At 37.3% G+C, this 27,893-nt stretch overlaps 2 protein-coding genes and 1 pseudogene across 2 annotated transcripts; 2 read left to right on the top strand and 1 right to left on the bottom strand.

The window, feature by feature from the left end:
* LOC145776957 (uncharacterized) overlaps positions 1-27,893 on the top strand; it is an 868,661-nt pseudogene that overhangs the window by 319,766 nt on the left and 521,002 nt on the right.
* Positions 4,912-13,339, top strand: LOC145776960 (uncharacterized). The gene is made up of 8 exons (XM_082588212.1): positions 4,912-5,009; positions 8,023-8,203; positions 8,551-8,641; positions 9,826-9,917; positions 10,242-10,341; positions 10,714-10,805; positions 11,284-11,433; positions 12,842-13,339. The coding sequence occupies exons 1-8, from the start codon at positions 4,976-4,978 to the stop codon at positions 12,885-12,887; spliced, it is 786 nt and encodes a 261-aa protein (XP_082444338.1). The 5' UTR covers positions 4,912-4,975; the 3' UTR covers positions 12,888-13,339.
* On the bottom strand, positions 18,437-27,773 carry LOC145777657 (sideroflexin-2-like). The gene is made up of 9 exons (XM_082589088.1): positions 27,571-27,773; positions 23,186-23,356; positions 22,312-22,454; positions 21,123-21,240; positions 20,964-21,024; positions 20,827-20,893; positions 20,285-20,384; positions 19,823-19,870; positions 18,437-19,366 (listed from the first exon to the last, which is right to left on the bottom strand). The coding sequence occupies exons 1-9, from the start codon at positions 27,771-27,773 to the stop codon at positions 19,267-19,269; spliced, it is 1,011 nt and encodes a 336-aa protein (XP_082445214.1). The 3' UTR covers positions 18,437-19,266.

Below are 27,893 nucleotides of genomic sequence, written 5' to 3'. Positions count from 1 at the left end.
TCATTTTTTTTTTTTGAAGTTATTACTACCCCCATGAGAGCTTTAGAAAAATTTTCTCGCCACGGGAAAATAATTCGGGAAGGAAAGGGTTATCAGCTGCATGTTTTGAATGCAGAAACATTTCTAGATGATTTGAAATTGTTTTGTGGACTTTCGTATCAGAACAAGTGATTTAAAGTATATTAATGAGTTTCCGTTTGTTCTTTATATTGTCCAGGTTTTTTGTTGTGATTTTGTATAATTGTTTGTAAATGTCATTTTGATTTACTTTCGACTACCGTATGTGTGAAAGTAGAGTAGACCACTTTAAATTGGAAGCAGTGTAAGTGATTGATTGAATCTTTCTTTATTGATTGAATCTTTATCCTCGGACCGAGAAAGCTTATTGTAGAGATTAATCCTGGTACGGTAGTTTTGCATACTTGTAGAGGCTTTGAATCACTGGCACAGGTCCGGTCATCGAGATCGACAGAGTGAAGTTTCCGATTGTTGAAGTCTTGTTGCCGGGAAATTATTCTATCCATTAGATACCGCTGAATGGAGAGTAGTCCTTAACGTGCGTTGCTCAAGCGCATGTAATTAGTGTAGGCCTATGCCCTGTATAGTACTAAGCCAAAAGGCCACCAGGGAATTATGACATCGCCTTATTTACAAGTGTTACCCCTGCAACCATAATTATTGCATTACAGCCCTGCAATTACTCTATATCAGGCATGGCCAAATGACGGATTGCGATCCGGTTCCAGATCTTTTCAACTTTTTTTGTGGATCCTTCAGTTCAAGTTGGCTCTGAAAAAAATTTCAAAGTATTTATTTTAAAGTTTGTTTAAATTTCTTTTTTTTAGTCTATAAGGCCTATATATATTTTTAAAGCTTTTATCAGGGATTCATAGTATAGGGATCGCCAACTCGGCTGGATATCTGACAAGCGGAGTGTAAAAGTTTTGCCAGATATTTTTTAAATTTGTAGAAAAACTATTTTTTTGGCAGATACCAGACGTGTTTATTACAGCACACGCCTTGTGTTAGATGTACACAAATAATTGCATGTTTTTTGTATGATACAAAAGGAAGAATGCACATCTTCAGCTCATTCTGGGTCTCTAAGTTGTCAGAGTTGGCGGTAGTAGATCATGGCCAAAATTATTTGGCCATCCCTGCTCTATATCGTCCTAATCCAAAGGCTCCCAGGGAATTACGACATTGCCTTATCTCTTATGATAAACGAGTGTTACCCCTGCAACTGCAATTTGTGTATTTCATCCTAAGCCAAAAGGATTCCAGGGAATTACGACATCGCCTTATCTCTTATGATAAACGAGTGTTACCCCTGCAACAGTATGTGTGTTATCTACTTGCTTATGTGTGCGTTTAATCTCCTCATCCCATAAAAGGAGGGGGGTCACGTGTCTTCCCCTAGTAATTGTTAGCCTACAGTTGTTAATTTTTGTGGTAAAGTATCTTATAACCACACACCTGTATAATATTATTTGCGTCATGTACTGTATAATCGTCTTATTGATTTATCTGTTGTTTTGTCGTGAGAAGGGAAGTGTGTAACATGTACCATGTTTTTAACCAACAAATTTATATTTTAACATTTAACCGAAACTTATCAGAATTGCTAAATGCATTTCAACGCTGCAAAATCAAAACCAAAATTATGTTCTCATGGAACTTAGGCCACGCCTCCTATTTAACAAATGCAACTCTCACGGAAGTTAGCTCACCACATCTGTATTTCTAAAGTGACATAACTGTGTAACCGGTTTCGCTTTTGTAACTCTCACAATAGGCTATTACTGATAAAAGGCACTACTGGTATGTTACGAAATAGGCGGGGAATTGAAAAATGCTCACAGTCAGAGACACTCAGAGACAGATTAAATTATCCTATTAATAACAATAATACAGCATCAGATAGCCAAAACCCTACACTGGGGGCTTCAGAAAGGCAAAAACCCTACATGCACACCCCGAGAGTCGAACCAGCGCTGCTTGATCTTGAAGTTAAGCAGTTAAGCACCTGATGTAAAAGAGATAAATCGAAACAGATGACTGACAAGTAAAGGACCTACCATAATTGAACTCCACACTATCACAAAGATACTGTGTTGACTCCATTACAAAGACTAACACGCTGACTATCACAAAGATACTGAGATGTCAAGACTATTGTATCATCATCACGTGCCATCTCCGATCCGAAGGTTGGCTGTAATTTTCTTCCACAAGTCACGTTCTTCCGCTACTCTTTTTGTTTTTCCAATGCTTGACAAATCAGCCTACTGTATAACATCATCTCCCCATGTTCGTCTCCTTCTTCCCTTGCACCTCTTGCCTTCCACCATACCTTCAATAACCAATTGATGTATATACTGTAATTAATGTAATTGATAATATATAAATATAATGTAATTGATGTTAGAGCTCGACCGATATCACTTTTTCAGGCGATACCGATATTTATGAAATTTTTAGGCCGATACTGATATATATCGGCCGATAAATATCAGCTACGAAAAATTTGTTGCAAAGTTGTTAAGCAACAAACCAGTCCAAGAAAGTTTATGCATTAGTTGCTGTAATGGAAAAACACCAAACAAAAAAGAAACAACCCAGGCCTCGAAATTCGTTTTTGCTGACGGCGGACAAATGTGTCCGGTCTGATTTCTTTGTTACACTGAAATTTAAGAGCTATGGCTACGGTTTGGAAGGCTTTTTTAAGTTTTTCAGCGAAGGCTTTCATCCAACCAACAAGGTGCGTTTGGAGAGTCAAAGCGCCGTGTAGCTGCAATACGCCGCATAACTGATTAACTTCCACCGAACGAGATCATGTGGCTTCTTGCGTCACAATGCTCTGGCCACGGGTCAGAAAACTTCTACAATGACGCTACTATTTTCTTCTGTGCAAAGTTTCACTAGGCTTTTTTCTTTGGGTGTATTATTGCATGTCATGTGAGCGAAAGTTAATTTTCCCTGGGCCTTTTCTTTCTTACTGTAATACCAAAACTTAACAAATTTTGCTGCATCTTGCTGTGATAGCCTACTCGTATGATCTAATTTTGTAACGAATCTTGCCTTATCAATATCACTCGGAGATCAAAGCCAGACATTGTGACGTAAGACTTGAAATAAGTTGTGCGTGGTTAGTGTAGAAGTACACCGGTACTCCCATCGATTCTTAGCGAAAAATTCATCTTTGTTACACTTATTCAATGTCATCAATCGTTGAAGCAGCGTAAAACTCGAAAGTTTACCTGCTTGAATGGAAGCTAAGGGATACAGTATCAACATTTTCTAGATGCGTGCACTAGAATGGGTGGGAAATCATATTCTCGCAACAATTGTTCGTGCTATGCAAGCACGTTTGAGCAACTTGTGTTTCTTCTAAAGGCATGTATGGCTGGTTTTGAGTTTGCTTTTGCTGGCCGATGTTTATCGGCGAAAAATAGCCGATACAATATATCGGCTACACCTGATATCGGCTGACCGATATATCGGTCGAGCTCCAATTGATGTATATAACTTTTGTATATAATGTATAAATACAAAATCTATTCAAATGAATAACCTAGCTGTTGCAAACTAACAAAACATTGTTAATGCAAGCTAAGTATGGTAGGCTAATCTAATATAACTTGCTGGTTATAATTAGCAAGTGGGCGTTTTTTTAAATTAGTTTTCATTTCGATTTGCAAAGCATTTCGAATGCCCCACCCCTCGAGAAAATGGTGAATACACCACTGCAGACACCTAACTGTCTACGCCTAAAAGACATGCTCCGAGTTTGTATATATACACGCAAAAGATCTGAGTTCAGTCAAGGTCAAAGTAAAACTGGCAATATCTATATGCAGAAAACGGACTATGATAACCCATTTTTGACCAATTCTACCGCAACAAAGAATGTTATATTGTCATTTTGAATGAAAAATATTCATACCGGTACATCAAATGTATTTATACCAGAAGGTAAATTCTTGGCTGTATAATCAAAACTGGTTGATGATGAATGATGATGTCTTAATTTTTAAAATTGTTTAAAGTTATTCCAGAAACATATAAAACAAAGTAGTAAAGGATTGGAGCACTTGAATTTGACTGTCACTGCTTAAGATGAAATCCAAATATTACACTGTTTTGTATGCAGTACCTAGCAAAATTTTGAAGGATTACACCAAAACAGGAAAACTGATATTAAAAATATGATTTTTGAAGCTTTACCAATCATGTCTATGCTGGATGAGCTATTATTTGCTTGTGGTTTGTTTTCTGATTAGTTTTACATAATATGATTGTTTTTTGCTTTTCATCTCATGTATATATACCGTAATTTATATCCTCATCGAGTGTTGCAACTTTAGTTGACCATTTTTGTTCCATTAAGACAAGTTTTGCTGTTCTGTAACAGAAGTATCGTATTGTTAAAGGGTTGATTTGTGGTGCCAAACTTGAACAATGGCTAGGAAGACGTTTTTCTTTGCCAAAAGCTGCACTATTTTTATCTAACCGTTTTCAGGTCAGAAGCTTGTAGTCAGAGTAATGTCAACCTAAAAATGTGTGTGAGGTGTATTTACAAGTAGACAAAACCCAAAAGTAAAAAGATGAAAATTTTACCCAACCAAAATACCAAAGCCCAAATTTTGACCACTTTGAGTACCGGGTAGACAAAATACTTATTTTTTCTTAACACAGTTTGAGTAGTTGCTTTTACCTCGCTATTTTTAAGTTGTATTATACTTGTACATTCCGATTTCCTAATGAAGTGCAAAACATTCAGCCTAGGTCATTGGGTTTTTAAAAGTTACATTTGTTTAATGTTTAGTTTAAAATTGTTCTATACAACTGTAGAACAGCAATATATAATTAGCAAAATGTCGTTACATACTTGTTGTTTAACAGGCTTTTTTTAAATTTGTGCCTTGAGTATTTTTGTGTTGGAATCTTAAAACCTAGGTATTTAAACTGCACAATGGATCGTAAAGATTTGGATTCGGACAGTTCCGGTAGGTGAAGACCTGTTCTAAAGTGTCATCATCATATGTGGCCATGGGCTCATTGAAATATATTAATTTACTTTGCATAGTATATTATATACACTATCCATGATATAATTAATAAAGTGGCTATATTTATGACCCTAGTTGCAATCAAAAAGCATTTTTTCATGTCAAGTGTTGTTGGGTTAAAATTTTGCTCTCTGCCCAGAACTTCAAAATTTTTCACATCACAAGTTTTGTCTTCAACCTGGGTTTTTTTTCGGTCATTTATTGGTCATTGACCGATTTTTTAGCAAAATGTCCGAAAAAAATATACGGTAGTCAATTCAATCAAAATGTCCGAAAAAATATACAGTCAATTCGGTCAAAATGTCCGAAAAAAACAACGTTTCTCAGCAAAACTTAATGTTGTAGAGCTAGTCAGGAAGTGCAAATTTTGGTTTGTATCAGCTACTTAAAAGGAAATATTTTCATCAAAAAAAAAAGTGACCAAAATAAATGAAAAATGACCGAGTTTTTTCAAGTCATTTCAGACAAATGACCGAAAAGTCTCAGCGAAAAAACCCCAGCTTCAACCTGATGTTTTCATGTATATATATACATAAGAAGGTTACATTTCGCTAGCATTTGAATTTCAAAATCAAAACTCATCTCATTTGTCCTTTTGGTCACTTACGTCAGTGATTCCCAAACTGTGTGCCGCGGCACACTAGTGTGCCGCCACAGATTTTCGAGTGTGCCGCAAATCTTTTTGGAATTTTGAAAAAGAACTGTATAAATATTTAAAATAAGGCATGTAGATATGCATATGCGACTTAACCCTATCTTTGTAGGCTACGAGCTGTTTTCGTACGTGGAAAGTACGTCAAGGACCATCTTAGCCCCGTGCTATTTAATCGTTAATAAAGGGAGCTATGAAAATTACAGAGCCAAAATATTTTACTAGATAATAGCCATGTGTAGCCTACTGTGCGCATAGAAATTAAATTTTTTCTAACAACTTTATTGAAATAAATGTTTGAGATGAAAAAACGTCAAGAAGTCGGTTTTCATTCTAATTTCCAGAAAATAGCTTAAAAATTTACGTAAGTGTGCCTCGAGCATTTCATAATTATTTTAGTGTGCCACAAGCTGAAAAAGTTTGGGAACCACTGACTTACGTCATCAAACAGCTGTCCAATCTGAAAAACAAAAAATTGAAGCCAAATCAATCTGGAAAATGAAAAATTTAAACAATTGAAATCAACTTTCTTTCACTGCACTGAAGAGGTTCATAAGATGGAAACAGTTGACCTCTGTCTGCAGTTAGTATTCTAAATTCAATTTATTTTCGATTTCCGAATTTCGATTTCGAATATCACAACTATGCACCACACTGCAAAATGTGATTTTATTGAAAGAAACGACATGAAAATTCGCTAGAAAACGCAAAAAAAAGCGATGAAAATTTGCGAAAAAAGAACACAAAATAACGTCTACAGCTCCAAGCCCATGTTGATGTTTAAGAACACAAGCGACATGGTCACCCATCAGTCGGGATCTCAGCTTCGTGACGGTCAGGCCAGCTTTTGAAAACGATCGCCCCGCTGAAGCCGAGGTCGCTGGGATCCCAAACACTTCAAGTTCATTTTCACAGCGAGCGATTCACTGCCGCGACATTTCACTGCAGAGGTTTCGACTCGAAAGCGACATCGAGTATGTTTTCAAGCGCATAAAGCTAAACGCACACTCCGTCTACGTAGCAAATTATGTTGTTTTTGGGCGTATTCAACATCTGATGACATTAAATCGACACAAAATGGTAGATTTTTGCTATGTCCCAGGCAGCAAAATCAGTCATTTTTACATTGATTCAACGTCTGCAGACATTAAATCAATGTAAAAATGACAGATTTTGTTGTCTGTTGTTGGATTGTAGCATCGCAACTCGTTCTAGTGATTATTTATCGCGAAGCTGTTGCTGTTTGCATTCAAAAAGTGTTTTCCTGCTGCCGATCGCTAGTTCATCTATTGTTTTATGTATCAATACAGCATAAAAAGTTGCCCCCACACAGAAATATGCGTGGGGGGCTGGCCCCCACGCAGGCTTGTAGCCAGCCGGAGGCCAGGGGGGCCTCGCCCCCCCCCCTTGGCAAAATCTCAACATTCTCGAGCAACAGCTACAATTATAATGATTTTGCTTATTTAAATTTTTTCGGCCCTCCCTAAAAAAAAGTTGAACCCCCCCTTGCTCTGCAGTCTGGCAACGGCCCTGCCCCCACGGCTTAGGCGCCTATGGATTTGGTAAAAAATGGATAAAACTGCGACAAAGCTCAGCTTACACTTTCTGCTATTGCACAACCTAGCTATCTTCATTCTTGAGAGAAATTTGTGAAATTTGGCATTAAAAATGCCAACCTGGCATCCCTGGTGCAGGACTGGCCATTGGACCCGCGAGAGCGTGTGATAGTCACGTGATCGACGATGCGCATGCGTCGAAGTCTTTTTTCGCTTGCAAAATGTGACAAGACAGATTTCGCGCCACTCGAGTTACTTTCAACCGCGTTCAGCCGAAAGGGCGGCTATAATTTCGAATATGTCCGATACGAAAAACGAATTTCGAATATCACCTTAATCGAAATCGAATCGGAAATCGAAATTGAACACCCCTACATGTAATTTTCACTTTGTGTGTCTGAGCTACATGTGCTTGGGAGGTTGCTGATCTTCATTATAGGTTAACCTTAATATTCCTGTATGAGAAAAGCAGCTTCTGTTTATTAAAAGCTGCTCTGGTCTCAGTTGCCCGTTCATTTCATATGATTAGTTTTTTAATAAGTTATATATATATAATGCACAATGAATATGGTGCTTTTTGCCGTACATTTATAGCACCATGTAAAATAATGGTAGGTGATGCTGCACTTAATACTTGCAGAATTTTTACTACTGCGTTGCATAATCTTTAATACAGTACCATCATGCACATTAACTCCACGATTGATTACTAAGTTACGTGTAGTATACGATTGTTTTCTAGATTCTTGGGTGTCGTTAAGCTTATCTGATGTGGAAAAAGATAAAACAAGGATCCTTCAAGGGTTGACAGGTTATAATCTTGAGGAGATGTTGCTTGAAGCTCAGAGGGAAGTATCCACTCCTGCAAGTTTTTCAAAACCATCAAAATGTAGCTCTGTTACTAGTAGTTCCAGCAAAAAGAGGTACTATCATAGCTTGTAATTCAAGACCGTATGATATATTTACATTCTTGTGCTTTAACATTGTTTTTCTGGATCATGTTTTGATATACGGACACTGTTCAACTACGCTTAGTCTTTTCACATGCAATGTCATAGTCGATTCCTTCAAGTATTTTTGCTTTATTCCAATTCTTGTTTATCAGACTTTAAACTTGTGATTAACCAGAATATTCTAGTTCTTGAAGCCAATATGAGATCCACGTTATTTCGCAACTTCAGCTTGATTTTCCTTTAAAGGTTATTTTTGTGTTACGTCGGTTTTATTATCAATATTTATTTGCTTCTAATCTCGCCATCGTATTTGTCAGCACTCCGAGCTTGTGCGGTTTTCGAAAAGGCAATGACGTGTCGCCACAAGCAAGCGGTAGCAATTCTCCAAGCAACAGCAGCAAAACAAAAGTACGTATTGGTTAACTGTTCTTTATTCGCATCACAATGCATTTCTTATCGCTGTAGCTAGCAAAGTGTCTTTTTTACATTGGTTCATCATATGCAGATGTTGTTTGTTGAATCAATATAAAAATAGCCGCTTTACCAGCAGGGTACAAAATACGATGTGTACGATCAGTTTTGCATACAATATTAACCTATCATGCAATTGCAGGCACGAACACTGGGAAGATAAGTAGGTCTGGTATCATGTGCCAACACTGCATGCGTGTACTCCAGTTATCGTAGTTCAGTTTATTTGCTACAACATTTGTTTTTAGTTGATGAAGTGGTGATTGTAGCATTATGTATAACAGTGTTTTCATTTAAAGCCTAATAAACGTGTTTCTCACTAATTTGCCACAGATCTCTCGGGGGCTGCTTTTGCCAGTCAGTTAAATTCTTACCGGCGTCAAAAGAAAACAATTTAACCTGCTTGAATTTTTTAACCGTAACATCAGTATTTCCTGCGTGGCTTGTGACTAAAACCAAGCTATGATTGTGCAAGAAATAATTGTGTGGACAACTGGACATGTCCGAAAGAACGTTACCAATCGTGGTTATCAATTCAATGATAATTTTTCTGCTGGTTCTTATCATTTTATTGTGGATTTGCAGTAGTTTGTTACAAACACGGGTAATCGGTTAAGCATGGGATAGGGTGGCTGGAACGTTTGGTAACGCTAAACTAAAAGAGCGAGCTTTAAAATGGTAAATACCAGAACCTGACCAGTATCGAATCCACAGGAAGAAATTTTAATTTCCGGTTTTCGAAACCCACACTTTTTTTCTTACAGTGTATGTTTTACTTTCATCCTTGTGGATTCTATGGTCAGGTTCTAGTCTTTACCCTCCAAAATATGGCAACTTAATTCTTGTTTCAGCTAACCCTTCTAAATTTTGCTGAATTAAAAAGCAGTGTAATTTTTTAAACGTTATTTTACACGAGTTTAGTTGTTGCAGGAATGCTGGAAACATGTTTTCTTTAGAAAAATATTTTTATCAACCGAGGATATGCCCATCCTTGCATATCTGCCATTTTTGTCATTGACTTTTATAAGTTTGGTTGTTTGAAAATTTACCTGCAACTTCACATCTAGCTATATTGTCGTTGTTTGAAAAACGTTAAACCTATTTGAATCACTTTTTCGCAGAGTGAATATCTTATCCTCAAACTTAAAGAATCCAAAAGGAATCTCGACAAAGTGTTGGATTGGTCATGTCAACCTACCACTCCTCCTTCAAGGTATGGGTAGTGTTTACTTTAGTGTCTGTCTATTCTTATCTTGTGGGCACATTGTCCTGACAATTTTTAATTGTCTTTCAAAAGTATATAAATAATGGTATGTCGATTTTTTTTAGAAATGTTTTGTTCATTATTCGGCCATACATAGATTTCTGACTTCTATAGATTAGACGTTTCACCCAACCTCAGCATGCTACAGTTGAGTCCCTATGTGGGTCGTATTCATCTTTCCGTTTCAATTCTTATCTTACGTTCAACGTTGTGTTTCAAAGCATTTTTCCAGCGTTAGTTAAAATCCTACCACCCGCTTACGTTTTCTTGTAGTTATTCGAAGTCGCAAAGCGGTCAAAACAGCCCTTCGCAGTCACCACAAATGAGCGGCCACAATTCACCGGTCAACTGCACCGAAACAAAGGCCACTCAAGTACGTGACGCTTCGTAAATATGACTACCTTGAGATGATCTGTGTAAGGCGAATGCGATCATTATAGTTTCTGTGGTTTGACGAAACCCAGTTGTGCTTTCATAGAATTCATTAGCAAAGGTTGTGTTGAGAGCTCATTCGTTACAAAAACAAATTTTACATTGTGTTTTTATGGCTTGTAAAAAATATTTTTGAGATCTTTGGCTTGAAGAAACTGCCTTTTAGTTGACATTTTCGAGCGATTTTGTTTCTAACTCGAGTTAGCAGCAGTTTATTTTATTTTCCATTGCTCCAATGCTACTTTATTGCAAGGTAGCCGATGTTAATGCAAAAAGACACTTTGGTCTAACCAGCCCTGTTCCTTTTTTGCAGTATGAACCTCTTGAAGCTGAACTTCCACAATCTGAAATGAACTCTGACTGGGTTTGGGATTGGTCAAGTCAGCCGACGGCGAACCCTCCTAAGTATGCACATTGTTATTGTGATCTCGCTTCATTACAGTAGCCTACGTTTCCTGTGTAAGAAGCCAATAATAGTCGTCAGAGCACGTGTTATTTTAGCATGGTGGTTGGGCATGGCTATGATTGCTTTGTGCGCTACCGACTCATCAGTACGAAATAACTCTTTCCTTAATGGAAAACAAAGGTTTTTCGTCACTGAGAAGTTACTTTATAGTAATAGCCATTGTTGCAGTATGAACCTCTTGAAGCTGAACTTCCACGAGTCTGACAGAAATAATCAAGTTTGTAAATGCGGTTACATCAGAAAACAGTTGTCGCCCAACAGGAGACTTCCCCTGGCCTGCAGTCTTGAAATCGATAACGCAACGAAAAGGATTGCGCCAAAGTCCAGTCACCAAGTTAAATACTCACAGTAACGTGAGTTGCGACAAATCAATTCCGCACTCAACAGGTTAAAACGCTATTTTTTTCTCTTTACCAGAAAACCCCAGTTCCGCCACCCCAAGAGGAAAGGTACACCACTCAGTTTTCGCAACTCTAAGGCCATGAAATGTGATTTTTATTCGTGGGAATTTATGAAAGTCTTTATTCCATCTTTTATTGTGACGAACTTAATAACGTTTGGACTCGGGTGAGTAGCATGCAGATGGGTGTCAATTGTGGTTGGATTTCTTTTCTTTATTGACGTAAATGTTTGGCACGGTCAGAACACAGACCTGCTCTATTGTAACTGTTCGGCATTCTGTTGCAGAGATTATAAATACTTCTATCTTTAGCAGGTTGGTTTTTATTGCACTTTATATTGTTTTAGGGCATTGAGAAACTAAATAACTCTACAATCACAAGCAAGAAGGTACAATTGCAGTAGAAGTGTAAATGGTCTTGATCAGTGATCTTAACTGATTGCTCTTAGTCGAATAGAAATCATTGTTTATGTCGAAAAGTTCTACCTGGTGTCATGTCCTTCTCGTTCTCTCTAATAAAAGCGTTTTTAGCTTAATTTTTCAACATTGAAGAATGATTTGCTCAGATGTTTAACGAATACCATTGCAAACATATGACATCAAAACATTTTTTGTTTTTGAAAAAAACCTTTGTATGAACACCACATTACAGCTGTTCAATCATTCATTGTGTGTTGCTTGTGTAATAAACTACGAAAGAAAAAGTAAACTGAAAGAACGAGGAAAGCTCGGAAACAGGCTTGTCTACATTCCATCCAGAAAAACTTGCCATTTTTACATCAGTTCAACGTTTTCTGGTGACTTTGAAACGGTGTGAAAAAGGCAACCTTTGATGAGGTTGTGGAATTAGATTATAGCTGTTCATTGTCACGCTTATTTCTCTGTGTTGATTGATTGCATCAACAACTGCACGTCTCGCACGTGATGATGTAGAAGCCTTGAAGTACCGGCAATGTGTAAGATTTACAGGAAGATATTTAGACATACTTTCATCAAAAACTTATCTTTGTTTGACGATACACTTAAGTGGTTTGTCAAACGAAGTATCTCATCTGTTGTCTATAGAAAAGGCAAAAGTTTTGGTTTCTGAGCCTTGCCCAATAAGCGCACAGACTTGTTAGATCTTTGTGAATTCTGAATAACAATCAGTGTTTAGGCTTGTTATTTTATAACGTCATATCGATAAAAAAATAGTGTTTTCTATATGCTTCAAGCAAGTTGAGTCGTGATTTTCAAGTCATTGCGACATTGTCCTGGGAAAGTTTATACCCGGAGAGCAAATCAACGTAAAACAATGTTGATCTGGGTACCGTAGTAGTTTTCGTAGATCGTTGTTACTGAAACCAGCTTTAAAACGAAACGTTATTGTTTGTCGACGTGTCTTGTCTTTAGTAACTAAACTGACTACATCAACAATATGTGCTTGAAATAACCAGCAATATAACGACCTGCTGTATATAGCAATTATGCAAACACTACTATCCGTTTTAAATACTCTGGCTAAGTAAACACGCTTGGTTGAGATAGCTATCATCTGCCTTTTTATTTGCCAACCTATTTTTCAATATTTTCCAGATTGTATTTTGGAAGAAGAATGTCAATTCAAAATAGACTGCTATAAATTCTACATATTGTGCAGGAACAACGCCTGTTGTCCAGCTGCATATAATTCACAATAACTTTGCATATGTTGAGCGCATTTTGACTCAGTTGGCCAAACTTTGCTAAGGCATATGTGCTTTTCAAAAGAACTTCCCAAGCTGCAAACAAGACAACGAATGTTACATAACGGCACACTGTTTTTATAATATCTTTATATATATACGTTTTAGATCACTTTTAATGCTAGGTTTGCCGACATCAATATTATTATAGACGCTGCTTGCTTGAAGTAGCTTCCTTTGCTCTGCAAACTCTGTTCATCGACAGTATCTGCCTGTCGTACCCAGGCCTCGAAATTCGTTTTTGCTGACGGCGGACAAACGTGTCCGGTCTGAGCATCTATCTCGGCGGACAAATTAAGTCTCACGGCGGACACACCAATTTTAGCGTCGATCGTCATGCTTAATCACTTTAGCCTATCCTGATAATTCTTCTCCATTTGAGAACTATAGCTACGGTTTAGAAGGCTTTTTAAAATTTCAGCGAAGTCATTCTGAAAGGCTATCATCAGCAGAACGATGTTCGCATGAAGAGCCAAAGCACCGTGTAGCTGCTTAATACGCCACATAACTGATTAACTTCCACCGAACGAGGTCGTGTAGCTTCTTGCGTCACAATACTCTGGGCACGAGTCGGAAAACTTCTACAATAACGCTACTATTTTCTGCTGTCTAAAGCAGTGGTTCCCAACCTTTTTGACCTTGCGGCACCCTATCAAAGAGATAAATAGTTTACGGCACCCTGGTAAAACTGGATCAATTTTATGAGGTTTCTTTATTTCAAATAACTGTATGAAATAAACAGAATGAGTTGTACAGTATAGCGCGCATAAATAAATGTATTTATTCAAAAGTCAGTGTGAAATTTGGGCTTGACTTCCTGCACAAAGTCCCTTAATATGTGGGGGCACATTCGATAAAGCCACCCGCATTTCTTCCTCTACTATAAGCAGTCGTTCTCGTTTTTTAGTTTTTATGTCCTACAGAAAATCCACTTTCTCATAGGTAGGCTATGATGTAAAAACTGCAGCAAAAGCACAATAGCTTTCTTTCCAACGCAAGGATATTAATTTTGAATTTTTATGCAGAACTCGTCGAGAGGCATCTGCTTGTACATAAGCTTAAAATTTTCATCGGTACGAATGTCAAATAATTCTTCTTCTTCTTTAAGTTTCAAAACAATATGAGAGTCCAGTAAAAATCGATTTCTCGATTTCTTCGCAAAATAAAATCATGAAACCTGGCAGTAATAATGCGTTTCAAACGTTTTTACGAAAAGAACAGCAACGAGTCAAAATCTTTTTCACGCTGTTTTTCCTGGACGAGAAAACATTAGGCTACCGCAGATTATCAACTTATCGCCAGCGACTTCCCCACTAAGCGACTTTACATAAAGGAGCCGGGAATAAGTGCGAGACGCGAAACTTAATACGCACTGAAACTCGGTTAGAAATAAATAAATTCCACAATCAACGGGTTAAAGTTAAAATAAAGAATGGGCCGCAGTATTGCAATATCTCGCGGCACCCTTGAGCATTGCAATTGGCACCCCAGGGTGCCGCGGCACCCCGGTTGGGAACCACTGGTCTAAAGTTTCACTTGGCTTTTTTCTTTAGGTTTATTTTTGCGTGTCATGTGAGCGAAAGTAAATTTTCCCTGGGCCTTTTCTTTCTTACTGTAATACCAAAACTTATCAAATTTTGCTTCATCTCGCTGAAATCTAATTTTGTAACCAACCTTGCTTTATCAATGTTACTCGAGATCAAAGCCAGACATTGTGACGTAAGACTTGAACTAAGTTGCGCTGATTAGTGTAGAAGTACATGTACTCCCATCGATTCTTAGCGAAAAATTCACCTTTGTTACGCTGATGTAATGTCCTCAATCGTTGAAGCAACATAAAAATCGAAAGGTTTCCTGCTTCAATGAAAGCTAAAGGATACAGTATTCACATTTTCTAGATGCGCGGGAAATTATATTCTCGCAACAGTTGTTCGTGCTATGCAATGACGATTTGTATCGCTAGTTCCTGTGTTATTTCTCAGCGGACAGATATGACCGATCTAGATGGTACTTCCCGCGGACATCACATGCTGTGACGGCGGACATGTCCGCGGTGTCCGCCGTGAATTTCGAGGCCTGCGTACCATTATATTCGAGCACTACATAGATACTCCCGGACAGCAAAATCCGTCAGTTTTACGTCTGTAGGGCGGTAGGCGTTGAATCAATGTAGAAATGACAAATATTGCTGTCTGGGTCGTGAGAGCATCATAGGCATATTGCAATCAGTTGTTGCTTTTTTGTACTCAGATTGTATTGTTGTTGTGTATTTGTCCAATGTCTCAAGTATTGATTAATATAACTACAGTGGAATGCTACTTGCGTTAATTCAGATGCGCTTGTAAAACTTTTGTGTTTATTTAAATTACCACAAATATTGTTCTGAAATTTTCTATTGAAGTGATCGTTCACTCAATTGCGTGGGCCGGGGTAAAAATTTCATGGGTCTAGGCAGGCGCGGATCTAGGAGTTTTTTTTGGGGGGGGGCAGAAAATTTGAAAATGAATTAACAAAGTATAAGAAAAAGAAAAAACAGATATGAACAACCAGTGGCGTAGCCAGGAATTTGAGGGTTTTGGTTTCAAATAACAAAATTTTGAAAAATTACTTTGAATTTGGTGCATTCTGAGAGCATTTTCAACAAAAATATGGGTATAAATATTCCTGTGAAATGGTGCTGTCCGGTGGCATAGCAAAAGGATAAGATCATGTTTTCTTCGGCATTTTTTCGGTAATAAAGCTAAGTCTCTATGTTTTCTTGTTGCTAATTTCTGGCTGAGATGTTTGAATGTTTGGTATTGGCAAAACTCGCTCTTTTAATGCAGTTTCGCTTAAAATTAGGCAAACTTTGTTTTAGAGATATCATGGCTAACTAAAGATATGGCCTGATTTGTCACATTTTTGCAGAAATTTCCAGATTTTGCTATCTTTGGGCAAATGTTTAAATGAATTTTTCTAAAAATTATATTTTTACGCTTTCTTTACTGTTTTCCCCAGATGACACAATACGTTTTAACGTCCTCAGATGTTGAAAAACAAAGAAAATTTGATTTCGGAGATTTTAGTCAGACTGTTAATTTTTCAATAATGGTCTGATTCAGCATTTCACTTACTTTTTCTCATTTGCTACTGCTTCCCCAAGGCAACAAACAGCTTTTTTATCATTAGGAGACAGCAAAAAGTAAAAAAAATCTCAGAAAATGTCAGTCAAACACTAGCAGTAATCAAAATGTGACAAATCAGGCCGCATCTCCAGGTGGCCATGGAGACTGAAAGCATCATTCTCAATATCGTGACGTCACACGCGTGCCAAAGGGGGTTGCAAGTCCGCTGTGGGACTAATCAGCTGTTTAGAAGCATATCAAACCATTCAACAATTTCTCACAAAATTTCGGGGGGGGCGGGCCCCTTGGGCCCCCCCCATAAATCCGCGCCTAGGTCTAGGAGCAATTGTTTCATTTCAGTTAATGATGGGCAATAAAGGAGCCGGGTGGCTGCCACACTTGGATTCTTTTTATGTGTTGACCGCAATAAAGAAAATTTCTATGATGGAAAAATTGCTGATTCCCGAATCCGACAAACTACCTTACGTCATGATCAGTCTTTTCTTATTAACATGTGAAACTTTCCGAAACTGACGTTCTGATGAACCACGGCTACGTTAATCATAATATGATGAAGATCGATGACATTTCTATCATGCATTTAAATTCCTCTATTTGAATAAGGACCTTCTGATTATCCTCCCAGAAGTTTTAGAAACTAATAGGCCTAACTATATTTGATCTAATTTCCTCAGTGAATATTAGTGTTTTAAAATTCTTATCTATGGTTGGATTGTGCCTCCCAATTATAGAATATGCTGTTAACATTGCATATGTCATTTCAAAAGCACTCTCGCCATTTGAGACTGTTCAAATCTCACATGACGTCATTTTAACCTAATTTACCCCACCTTTCGTTTAACGCTTTCTACCCACCTACCCTGATAGTGATAACGGTTCTGACACCCTCAAGGCTGCTGTGTATTCGAACAGCATCTTCAGTCACGTGACTGACTCTGGTATGCGTCCATGCTTTTGAAGTTTGTTGTTCCCTGATGGTGATGCCGCTGATGCGCTATTTCGGTTCTCAAACATATATTTGATGGCTTTTGTAGTTTGAATTGTGCAGTGACTTTGTAACCGCAATAGTCTTCAACTCTGCAATTGCGGCGTTGTGTCGTGCAATGTTGGTGATTCTTAGTGCGTAACAAGGCTGCAAATTCTCTTTTTCACATAATTTGGATACAGATCGAGCAAGTTTAAATGCACTAGATTGATATTTGTTGCAGCAGATACAGGCATACACTCGTCATAACAAGAGTGAGAACTCAGACGAAATTTCACTGCGAAGATAAATCTTATATAAGTTGAAATTGAAGGAAAATCATAGAATTTGCTGCTCTATTGTCTACAGTCTACACCTGTGTCTTAGCATTCAAGTGCATTAAAGCAGCCCAATAAATGTAGTCGTTTTTCAGTCGTGTACTACCATCACTAGTTTTCATTTTCAAGACGTATTATTTTTGATTGCAAAAAATGTTTGCACTAAACTGTAAAGGTTACGTGCCTAATTCATGAAAAGCAGTGTACGTAATCCGACAATGATTCAGCGTGATGTTACCTGATGTGGTTTAGACGTTGAATTAGTGTGAAAAGGAATGATTTTATGTTTCAAAATATTACTTCCCTGCTTTATAAAATAATTTATGTCCAGAAAGTAAAATTCCTTGTCCGTTTGTACAAAGTTATATGTGTTCTTGTGTATTGTTGAAACACTGTAAAGATGTTTTTGTAACACTTTCGCTTTCGAATGAAACTGTTTGCTAGGATTATCAGCACCTTCAGATGGACTGATCGCATGGATAAAACAGTAAACAGTAAGCACTCGTCAATCTTTTCATGTAGCTTTCAATAACTTTTCTAAGAACACGCGAGTTCAGCAGAAGTAGTAGTAGTAGTCCAGTTTTAATCCGGTGATGTCCCCGTTACCGAGGGTGGCCGGATTCACCTCCAAGTGCCGCAATCGTCTTCACACCCTGCCTCCACATCGATCTGTCTAGCGCGTCCTCTCTTGTCAAGCCCACCTTGCTGCTTTCTTCCTCAACTTGCTTTTTCCATGTTTTCTTTGGTCTTCCTTGTTTTCTATGACCCTCCACTCGCAACTCCAGCGCTCTTCTCAAAACATCATCTTCATCCCTTCTCAAAACATGCCCATACCACCTCACTCCATTCGCTTTTGCCAACTTATCAACACTCTCATTCAACCCAAGCAAGCTCATAAGTTCTTCGGTATTCCTTTTGTCCATCAGCTTTACACCACACATTGCTCTCACCATCGCTCTCTCAGTTCTTCTTAAAATCGCCAATTCGTTTAGAAGGCAGGCGTAATCATTTTTCCATGCATATTCTGTATTTATCTTACTCAACGATTTAGAAGTCCCACCAAAACAAATCATTCGTAGGTCTAAACTACCAAAAGGGCGACTTTTCAAATAGAAAATGAAAGTACGTTTGACTATATCCATGGAGGATTAACTACCAGCTAGCAAAATTTGCAATGATTCAACAAACGTTATAGCAATGTAAAGATTACCTATTTTCTACCTGGGATGTAGCAGCAAGCAATAACATATAAGGCAGAGCTCTTATCAATAAAATACAAACGCTCCGGAATAGTGTCCGTTTGTAGTAGATCTGAGCATGATTATTGAGCAATAAATAAACGGATGCTATTTCAGGCCACTTTTGTTACAAAGGTAGTTTTGTAAGAGTTTGCCAGCATTGTATTTGCGTTGAAATGAGGTAAATTGTACTATTGGAAGACCGTATGGCAGTATTAGCAAACACGCAAAGACACTAGCACGAAACTGATTCATGAAATAAAAGCACATGATTGGAATGAAACTAAGTTGATTAAAATGGCACTTAAGCGGAACCTCGGCAAGTGATTGTATAAGTTGCTTTTGATGGGTTTCAATTAAAATAACGTTTTGTAAGTTCAAATTATTATCGCAATACCGTGGTCCCACTTTAGTTCGATATTTCGCCATGAAACATTAAGGAACTTCTTTTGTCGTGGTATTGATTAAAAGTACCAACGATTGAGCACATTTTTTGTGGTGCTGCATTATTCCGCACCAAGAAAAAGGAGAACTATAAACTGGAAGCACAAAAGTAATTTTATGCTAACGATAGGAAGGCACCGCATCTTTGTTGGTCAAAGCCACTGCACTTACAGACCCTTATTAAAATAAACCCTGGATATACTTTTGCCGTGTTGTTGATAGATCACATCACGGACATCGCTTTCCAAATGGTCAATTGACATGGAACTGAAATATACAATGTTTTCTTGAATAGATGTGGTCAAGCTTGGCTATAAATCTTATAATTTGAAACGAAAAGACTATAGTAGCATCTACACAACAAACATCATCATAGTCCTTATTCCCAGATGAAAGTTACTCTTTATATGCGGGAATGTCAATTCATGCTCAACCTACAATGGGCCTATTGACCGACTTTAGGAAATGTTGCTCCCATTGCATCGATTTGTTCAATACTCAAGCAAGCATAAACTGACATAGGATAAAATGCCACAAACTTGGACAAATGGACATTCTTTCTAAGCAAACGGCCTGGGTTTACAAAAATAATCATTTCTATTGGGATAGGCTACGTGTGCTTTAAAACTTAAGACAAAAGCCTCTATAATCCATTTTTGTTACGCTAATTCAATTCGTGCTCCGTTCTCTTGCAACAAACCGTTGTGCTAGTTAACAACTTACGCTCTTTGCGGAAATAAAGCACATGCGAAGGGGACAGCAAGAAGCAAGCTGTAAATAAAACAGCTGGTTTAATTGAACCGCTTTCAAGCGGCATAGGCTATCACTTGTCGCTTGTTATTATCTGCCACGTTGGCCTTATTGAAATTGGTTTACTTTTTAATAAATTTGTGAACTTGGCAATTGAAAACATAAACTCTAAACTCCACAATCATATAATGACGTAATTTTTTCAATAGACAATTAGACATGTTCTTTTGTTTAATTACCAATAATTATGAGAATTCGACAGCCAGTAACATGAATTTGAATTAGTGATAGGATACTGAATAAACCCAGCCTCATGGGCGAAATATATGTCTATCGCTGTCAATGCTTGCTACAATCGCCTGTCGAAAAACTGTAAAAGTGTTACATCTACAAGATGGGACACTAGGGAGATATAAACAATGTTAGTCTACTTACAAAGCGCCGACACCAAGAGTTTGGAAAGGCAAATGCATCCAGGTTGCTCTCCTGAACCAAGCTTTTTTGTCGAGTCGAACCATTATCATCGGCAAAAAAACTGACAAGTAATAGTAAAGCTTTAGAAATAATAACATTTTAACTCATTCCTTTATATCTATTCCAAGATTTAGGCTTGCAGTTTTGATTTAATATTATGTAATTATCTATTTAAAATATAATTTTTATGCGTGTTGATAATATCGGAGCTTGTTTCTTTGTTCGCTTTACGTATTTTTCATATTTTCTTTTTTTACACGTGCCATCTGGAGATGCTGTTACTATAGCGAAATCGATTCTTAATAAATTACATTAAGAGGTTAGATTGTTTTGCAATTGCCAGCATTTGATGAATGCTAAATAGCAGTAGGCTACCATCTATTCCATGATATGGCTTTTAGATTATACAAAATTTTTCTTTCAGCAATATCAGAAAATTTGACTATCAAATCTATAAAAAGATTATGTACGAGTATTCTACAGTTAACGTTTGCTGTGCTTACTCATTCCTGGCGCAGCCATGACAACTCGTGATATAACAACCTGAGAAATTCCTTTCCTAGCACATTTCTGAAAAAAGAAATTTTAATCACAATCGATAGATGCCTTTGTAGAGACCGACCATTGCACGTTTTCAAACCTTCGAAAAACCAAGTTCTCTTCCGCTTTCGTCAGTAATTCTCACGCCATCAATAAGTTCACTGAAATTCAATGAAATAAGGTTATACAGTAGTTTCAAATAGTAGTCGCTGTACAGTGTAGGCTACAGCTGCACAGCTACAAATCAATCCGGCATTACCTTTGCCTGCTTAGTGGGATGTTCACCGCATTTGCAGTCGCAACAGCCACGAATGGAACCCAACGTGCCACCACTGGAGGCGCGGTTTTGGAATACAGATTAAGTCCAATTGCTACTCCTGAAAAAAAGGTTGTTTTGGATATGAAGCACAGGAACAAAAATGCATGGAAAGTGCTCTCCTAACTTCAAATCACGCAATGGTGATTTGAGAAAAATATTATATCAATATTGCACATTGTACGTAACTAGGCTAAACACAGATTGGCAATCGCACTGCTTCAACAACGCAAATTTTCAGTGTTCAATCAGGATCAGAAAAATGGGTGTTCATTAGTCCCACATCTCCCCTACAGTTGGCCTACAATAAGGTTCAGACTACTGACTGTAGAAAAACTTTAGGTTGCGATGTGAGGTTTCAGACATGTCCCGTTAATCGAAAAATGTTTTGTTGATCTGAAGCTTGGCCAGGACGCAAATTTTTAACACCTAACCGTCTCGGCCCAAATGCTAAAAATTACAAAGGGACTACAAATTCTCAGGAAAATGGGATTTTTCTAACCAATAGAAAAAGTTGAAAACCTGTCCACTAGAAATTAAGTTTGACAGCTGTTAGTTTCGCTGTGGGCCTGCCTGCCATGTTACACTTCTAATCTTAAATAAATTTGGAATTTACTGTTTCGACAAGTAGGCCTCTCAAACGAGTCATATTTTTGAACAATTATACAAGTTGCAATTTCCGCATTTGACTATAAGCTAGTTCAGCACACACACGAGACTGTTCCATTGTTACTAAAAGAAAATTGTACCCAATTCCCTCAAAAATCCAACATTACTAGAATGCCAGGGCGTCCCAATGGGGTTCCTCTTGCCGACCCAAAGAAAATTGTACAATAGCGAGGTTATCTACTGCCAACATCAGACCCTCTAAAATAGACTTGAAAACATACGTTTAATAGGCAAAACTTTCCCTATCAACAAATAAACGCGTTGTGAGCTGAAGTAGGTCCTGATATTTAAAGTAAAGCTTTCACGGCGTCGAACTGTTAATCTTTTCTTCTAAATTTAGAAAATGCTGACCTACACTAATTGCACTGAAAGTAAACCATATTATACGTTTGCACATATCATGTGATAAACCATGTCAACACAGAGTTGAGTTAATACTTGATCATAAAAATGTTTGTGTTACCTAAGGCAGTTGTAGTAGCACTTGCATACGCAATAAAAGTTTGCATATTCGTTGTTTTTGAAGCTGCATTACGATTGGTGTAATTCACAAGAGCATTGAAAGACTGGTTGAACCATTGCATCAACGCCACTTGGCCGGGTGTTCTAAAGAAAAAATATTCAGTTTACTACAGCAAGCACATTTTATAAAGTACAATGATCATTGGAACGGAAAATTATCGACATCTGAAATAGTATTATCTGGCTGAAAATTTCTATTCCCTCCTCAAACTAGTCCAGACACTTTGGCACACTTGTGAAAGTTTAGAATCCATGACAGGCCATTGAGTTTTTAAGATTGAAGTGCCCATTTGTAACTGTCAGTATCTACTCAACTGAATAAATGTGTTCAATGATAAGTTGAAAATTTAAATTGCTGATGCTAAGTTTCAATTTGTTTGACCCCTGATCTGGCAAAATCTGACTGATTTACCAGACAGGTCAAGCGCATTTCTGCAACAAGTTTTTGGAAATAGCAAATCTTCATTACTATAGTTTTAGTAAAATACGACTAAAAGGGATCAGACTAAAAAAAATCACAATCTGTGGTAACAGCAACTTCAACATACAAGTGCAGTGAGACACTATGGAATTTTTATATTGTTTATGAATGTAAATAAAAATCCCTTTATTATACCAATATTTTGGACGACATTGGTACATATATACTTTTTACATGACAAGGCATGGGGTATTTCCGCAGATTGCACTTGTTGGTAGCCTACAGTACAAACATTCTTACTTTCACATTTACTTTCATAGTAGAAGTTACTTCAACACTGAGCCTCATAACGTAACATGCAAGATCAAAATGCTCAAAGACAATTGGACAATACTTGTAAAATTGCAGAAGTAAGCCTGTCACAGCCATGCCACCAGGCACTTGAAACGTCATTCTTCCAAAGAGATTCATCTTCTCTCCACTATCAGGATGGAACGCTGAATCGTACAGATGTTTGGCTTGCCACAGCTGTTCTTCCGTGGTACCAGGAGGGCATGACCCTGACCTTCATTCAATTTTTAATATATAATATATGAGTTGATATTTATGAGTTGTGAGTTGATAATAATGTAATAAGTTAATAATGATAATAAGTTAATATATATGAGTTGATACGAGAATTTGTGATATACACCATTACTATAGAATCAGTAAATCCAGATAAAAATGATATATACCTAAGAAATGAAGCAATGTTTTTTCAGGAACCTTGTTGAATTGTAAATGCTAACCTAGTATAAACACTCGATTTCATATCCCAACTGAAACTTGAGCTAAACTTTAACCCATGAGCTATTAAATTCCAACTGAAAACGAAATGATGTCATAAGATGTATTGTGTAACCTTGCTTTATTTGTGGCGTCTTATTGTTTATTACATCACAAAGTATAGGGTCATGCGGGGTCAAACGGGACGCTTTTTCAGTTTTTTGAATGCCACATAAAACCTATGATGAAATTAAAAAAAAAAATATTTACCACAGAGCATTACACCTTTCAGCAATGAAATAAGACATTTTTCAGAAAAATTAAAAACTTGCAAAAACACAAAAAAATGTGATAAGCTGAGGTAAGTGTGGCCCATTTGACCCCATCAGCTGTGGGGTCAAATGGGCCACAACTTCTATACGTCTAAATAGTAAGGAAAGAACTTTATTTTTGCTATTTTATCACAGACCTGTTGGGTGGCATGTATTTTGTTCAAGTGATGCTCAACAATTTTAGCAATAAAGGCGTTTTACGCCCTTTTCACATAAAGGTAGAACGCATAATTTGCTGCTTTTTTTCGCAACTAAAATTGAACAATATGAATAAGGAAACATTTTACAAATGTTCAATTTTAAACGGGCAGTCATAAACAGAGTAGAAGGGGCCAAGTCAAACAGCAGGGTCTATAGTTGACAATTGAAATAGGATACTATACAATAGGGTGATTCATAAATTGGGGAAAAGTTAAAAGTTTGAAATTCAAATCAGGCACCCTCTCGCATCGTGTCAATACCTGAAAAAATAATCCTGTCAAATTTTTGGGGCAACTGAAAACATTTTTAAGGTTGCTACCTACTTTGAAAGCTTTACGGAATACACTAATAGCAACACGGGATTACATGATAGGAATATAATGACAAAATTACTCAAAATTAATTAGTTCAGTGTTGACAGATGTCCAGAATGTTACCGTATTAGTTATAGTTATTGCATCAGTGTAGACAATATATCTAATAATAATAATAGGCCTGTTTACCTAAAAAATACCATATAAATTAAGTAGAATTAAAAAAGTGATGCAAGTGAGCTATAACTTGTCAAAAAAACAATGTGGCCCATTTGACCCCATTTTATTTAAACAGAAAAATTACAAAAAGTAAAAGAGTGGGACTATTAATATTTTCAACATACTAATTCAGCATTCTGGGCTGTATGCTGTTCAGTAAATTTTCATTCCAGCTTAATTAGTTTTTGTGGTATAGCAAAGTTTTTTTGGTAAATTTTCAAATTTTAATATTTTCACATTTTTTGGCCACTTTTTGCATCATCTGAAGTATATTTTCCAAATGTAGATCTGTGTTTGTTTTACATGATGCAAATCTATGGAAAAGCAGCTTTAAAATGAGCTATTAACTTCCGATTTTAGAAAAGAATAAGTAGGGAAAAAAATGTGATAAGTAAACAGAGTAACAGAATGGCCCGTTTGACCCCGCTTGACCCTACAGAATATTTTAACTAGCCGCAATAGAATTAATGCTCTCTTTTTGTTAACAGTTATCTATAAAAGTGACTTTTGTATAGCATTATTACTGGTCAAGTGGTCATCAAGTAAGCAATATATCGATACTGTATTTTTAACTACAATATATCAAAAAGACTTTTAAGACCAAGTAGCGTTATCTACAAGATTAACAATGGCATTATTACTCTCTGTTTTTGGGAATGTACCATTTGCCTTGTAACTGGTATACTGTATTAGTAAACATGACAACAAAAGCTTAAAGAGCTATCAATTCTTTATCAACTATCAGAAAGATAAGACTTATAAAATTTTGTTTGTTTGTTTATATGCTAAAATTTAAATGACTACAACCACCCTGCATGTTTTATAATCGTTTTTGAGCAATAATCTTATTAGGCTACCAAATGGATGTCACACTCATACATAGCATTCCACCTATCATGTGTCAAACGTGTGCGGCCGAGCGAACTGGGTGGTTAATCAATTCAGCGGTTGCTCACCACCTGCCCAAACATCTAGCCCTTAGAGTGTTGGAGAAGAAAAGGTTCATATGACAAAAGTATTACCTAATATGCTTTTGTATCAAAGTGGCTCTAGCAACCTTATATTCACATAAACAATGTTTAAAATTTGTTCACTATGGTCAAACATATATTGCATTCAAATTGCTTAGACTGGATATTTTTAATTCATTTTGTATTTTATTTACAATCAGTCAATAGTTAGTATGTCATCATCAAGCATCTTATTGTAAATATTGCTATGTGCTCAATGATGTATAAGTATTCTGCAATGTCGCAAAGTGGATTTAATAATCAAATTTCACCATTAATTTAAAACAGTATGCATACGTATATAATCACAATTGCTCATATCAGGGGTCCACGTCTTTTAGGCGCAGACAGTTAGACGCCGGTCAAATAGGCGTGCACACTGTGGCGTCAGGATATTTAGGTGCGAAGCACTGTGGCGCCCGTTCATTTAGGTGCTATTCCTAGGTGGGATGGCGCAACGGGTAAGGCGTTGGCTTTCCAATTATGCAAACCTGGTTCGACTCCCGGCTTCAGCTGGTTGTTGAAAAACACCGCTCACCTCTACCCAGGGTGCAATAAATTGGGTGGGCGTAGTTGCTGAAGTAAAGGCGGCCGAGAGAAAGGAACTGGCCACCCTACTCTCCTTAGTGTCGAAGGCTTAGTATAATGAGAACCTTGTCTTCTCATTCCCCAAAGCTCAGTATCTGAGTATGGGACCTTTACTTTAATGTAGTTATTTTTTGACTTATATAACTAAAAGTGACTCAGTCATGTTCGAAAACTTGAATAATTTATCGATAAAGATTTCGCCGACGCAAACCTGAACTAACAACAAATAAATGCCGAACACGCCCATTAAAAAAACAATATATTTTTCTGTTCAACACAACATTTTGTGTGAAAAGCATTGCCAGATAAAGCAGCTTCACTCACTGAAGCCATGACTAACAACAAATAAATGCATCCGCATTACCAAAACAACTATTTTTTTTGTTTAAGGGAACGTTCAAATATTATGTAACGCTTTTTTTCCAAATTTTTGACCCCCCCCTCCCCCATGTAACGCCAACGTAACGCTTTTTTCAATCCCCCCCTCCCCCATGTAACGCTTTTTCACGAATTCAGCACAAAAAACTACCATTCCGTACTTGAAAGCGTTACGTAACGTTTTGCTTGAACCCCCCGATGTGACGCTAAGGTAACGCTTTGCATAACCCCCCTCCCCCTCGAAGGCGTTACGTAATATTTGAACGTTCCCTAATATAACATTTTGTGTGAAAAGCATTGCCATACCTGCCAAGCTGATACAATCTGCAGACTTTACTAGTAATAGCACCTAAATGAACGGGCGCCACAGTGCTCCGCACCTAAATAAACGGGCGCTACAGTGCTCCGCACCTAAATATCCAGAGTCCAGACGCCACAGTGTGCGTGCCTATTTGACTGGGGCCTAACTATCTGCGCCTAAAAGACTTGCTCCCCCATATCAGGCAGGAAACATGAGGTTAGTGAAGCATTAAATTATTCAATAAATCATTAGCTCAATTGACTATCAGAATGGACCACACTAAAATGGTATACTTTTTAAACATCACTTTTGTCGTCTTGCATTTTTCAATTCTGAATCCTGCAAAATTAATAAATGCTTTGAAGCATTATGGAGCATACAAGCTCCCATTCGACTTCACATCTTTGAAAGAATAAAAGTTTCCTTGTATAGTAATTGTCGGTATGTTACGTTTTGCATTGTGTACCGCTCATTAATAAAGAAGCAATTGAAAGTGTAATTTTAAAAGAGCCAAATTCCAAAGTTAAGTTTCTAAATTTGAGACAGGACATTTCTATTGAGCAAAATGTGACCTAGCAACTTTTAAAACTACAATCTTCAGTTGCTACTTTTTTGTTGGTATGATTTCTAACCTATGTACAGAATGTCACTATAAAGCTACTAATTACCTATATGATGTAACTAACTGCTTGGCTTCATCTAGCTTTTTGCTGGATGTTAAAGCTTTTCTAATGTCTGTGATGGCGACGAAATGCTGGAAGCGGCCAAGGAAAGTAGATTGATCCCATCTTGGCTTTTCAATGTCAACTTGCAGATGACATTTTGTGATTTCTCCAGAAGAAGAATTGCTAGTCAACTCGTTATTGATCATCTACACATTAGCCCAGTGCGATTTAAGAAAAACTCTCTTTGTTTGCATTGACTTCGAGTTTGCGAGCCAATCAAACAAAGGTGAATTGGCATGTTAACTTGGATCTATCTTGTTCAGGGG

The sequence above is a fragment of the Aplidium turbinatum genome, chromosome 9 (genome assembly GCF_918807975.1).
Source record: "Aplidium turbinatum chromosome 9, kaAplTurb1.1, whole genome shotgun sequence".
NCBI lineage: Eukaryota > Metazoa > Chordata > Ascidiacea > Aplousobranchia > Polyclinidae > Aplidium > Aplidium turbinatum.
This window is presented reverse-complemented; position numbering and strand designations above follow the sequence as displayed.